Source organism: Lipotes vexillifer, unplaced genomic scaffold (assembly GCF_000442215.2).
Source record: "Lipotes vexillifer unplaced genomic scaffold, Lipotes_vexillifer_v1.1 scaffold1237, whole genome shotgun sequence".
NCBI classification, from domain to species: Eukaryota; Metazoa; Chordata; class Mammalia; order Artiodactyla; family Lipotidae; genus Lipotes; species Lipotes vexillifer.
Genome location: NW_006771447.1, coordinates 504,680 through 506,617, shown reverse-complemented (window position 1 = coordinate 506,617; position 1,938 = coordinate 504,680). Strand labels below are relative to the sequence as shown.

Below are 1,938 nucleotides of genomic sequence, written 5' to 3'. Positions count from 1 at the left end.
ACAGGAATGCCAGACAAGCAAGACCGCCAGCATCTTCTATAGAACCTAGAATATCAACTGAGAGACAGGGTTGGCGCTCTTACTTTCCAGAAGGATGAAACTGAGGCCCAGAGAGGAGGTGGCCTGGAATAGCAGAGAAATGCCCCATATGCAGACCCAAATCCCAGGCCCCCTGGTTCCCAGGGCCTCCCTTTAGCCTTTCATTCATCAAGTTAAACAACCTGGGTCCACTCAAGATTTGATTGGCAGCCATTTCTTCTGCACAGTGGTCACTGATGGCCACATCCGCTCTGAAAGGCCATTTGTCCAGCCCATCACAGAAGCCCGGCCAACCCTATGACCCACCGGGACGAGTGTCTCCAACTTCTGTCCAAGGTGTCCCAAGGGGCCATCACCTGCTCTCCTGGAAGCAGCCTCTCCCCACTTCCCTCTGCCCTGGCTGGTTGAGGGCACCATCCCCTCCTTCCCCGACCCCGTCCCACTCCTGCCCTGAATGCATCTCGAGCAGACTGCTCGGAGCTCATCACTGGTGTCAGACAACTGCCAGGGTCCTCTGTGTCCGAAAAAAGGAGGAAGGTGATGGCCAGGCCTTGAGCTTCTCTAGTGCCTTGGTCCCCTCAAGCACTTGCACAGTGGCCACCGCGCGCCCTCTGTAGGCAGAGTCGTGGACGTGCAACTGACGAGCACCTGTTGACCAGTGTCCACCGTACTGTAGACCCGACCCCCTTCCCCAGCTGGACCGCAACCCCTGCCTCCTTTTCTAGCTTAAAACACAAAAGGCTTTAGAAGAAGCGCCGCTTGTCCTGCACCCGAACTCTTCCAACTCTGGCGAAAGGAGCCCTTGCGGCCCTCAGCTTAAGCTCCCTCTAGGGGACTCAAGTGTAGTCTGGGGTGGGCGGCTTTCTACCTTCCCCAGATCCCAGGTGCATATTTGTTTTATATTGAAGTATGATATCCACGGAAAAGGGCACGAATCAGGAGTGGCAGCAAGCTCAATGACTTTGCACCTTACCCCGCTGTGCCACCAGCCTCAGACCAGGACACAGAGCACACACAACCCTTGCAGACTCCCCCCTGCCCTTGTAGACCTCCTCACCCCTGAAGACCCACCTCTAAAGACCTCCCCCGGCCCTGACGACACCCTCCTGATGCGGTGGACGCCTGCTCTTGCAGACCCCACCCCTCAGAGCCTCCCACCTGCGAACCTGCCCCCTTTCCATCTCTCCTCCCAAGGGTGACCCTGGTCCTGACTCTGACACTGAGTTTACCCAGCTTTGAACTCTCTGTAAGTGGAGTCCTGCAGCATCACTCTTGGCATTTGACTCCTGTCATCTATTTCATCTAAACTCTGTCTTCTTTCTTCTTCTTAAACTGTGTCCTTCCAGGTGATCTTTCAACATCCTTCACGAGAGTCAGGCAGACTTCGGGTACAGCAAGTGTGGAAGAGCCACTGCCATTCCTTCACCTTACTGAGCCCACCGCAACCTGTGAAAACTGATGTCAGTCAGCCTTTGAGTTAGAGGACCAAGAACTTTATAAAATTCTGAGCTCCACTGAGTTGCCAGGGCAGCCAGAGCCCCCTTTCCCTCCCTCTGCGCCTGATTGCTGGGTCCATCTCAGGCTGCAACTGATTTGGATGTATTTCCTCTTGCCTCTTACAGCTGGGGAACATCTTCATCGTGGACTTTAAGCTGTTGGATGGCATCGATGTCAACAAAACAGACCCCTGCACTCTGCAGTTTCTGGCTGCGCCCATCTGCTTGCTGTACAAGAATCTGGCCAACAAGATTGTCCCCATTGCCATCCAGGTAGGCTGAGGGGAACTGTTCTCTTTCCGGGCAGCTCTACCCTCAGCAGTCAGGGCTCAGGGAGGACTTCCTGAGTGGCACCACCAAAGCTCTAGGAGGAGAAGGCAGCTCTGCCTTGAGTGTCCTGCTG

The 1,938-nt window shown here is 55.1% G+C and overlaps 1 protein-coding gene across 3 annotated transcripts in view; it reads left to right on the top strand.

Moving 5' to 3' along the window:
• ALOX5 (arachidonate 5-lipoxygenase) overlaps positions 1 to 1,938 on the top strand; it is a 58,635-nt gene that overhangs the window by 44,375 nt on the left and 12,322 nt on the right. For all 3 annotated transcript variants that reach the window (XM_007446787.1, XM_007446788.1, XM_007446789.1), the window contains exon 7: positions 1,662 to 1,808. In XM_007446787.1, the coding sequence (XP_007446849.1) occupies positions 1,662 to 1,808 (147 nt within the window). The remainder of the gene's footprint in view (positions 1 to 1,661; positions 1,809 to 1,938) is intronic.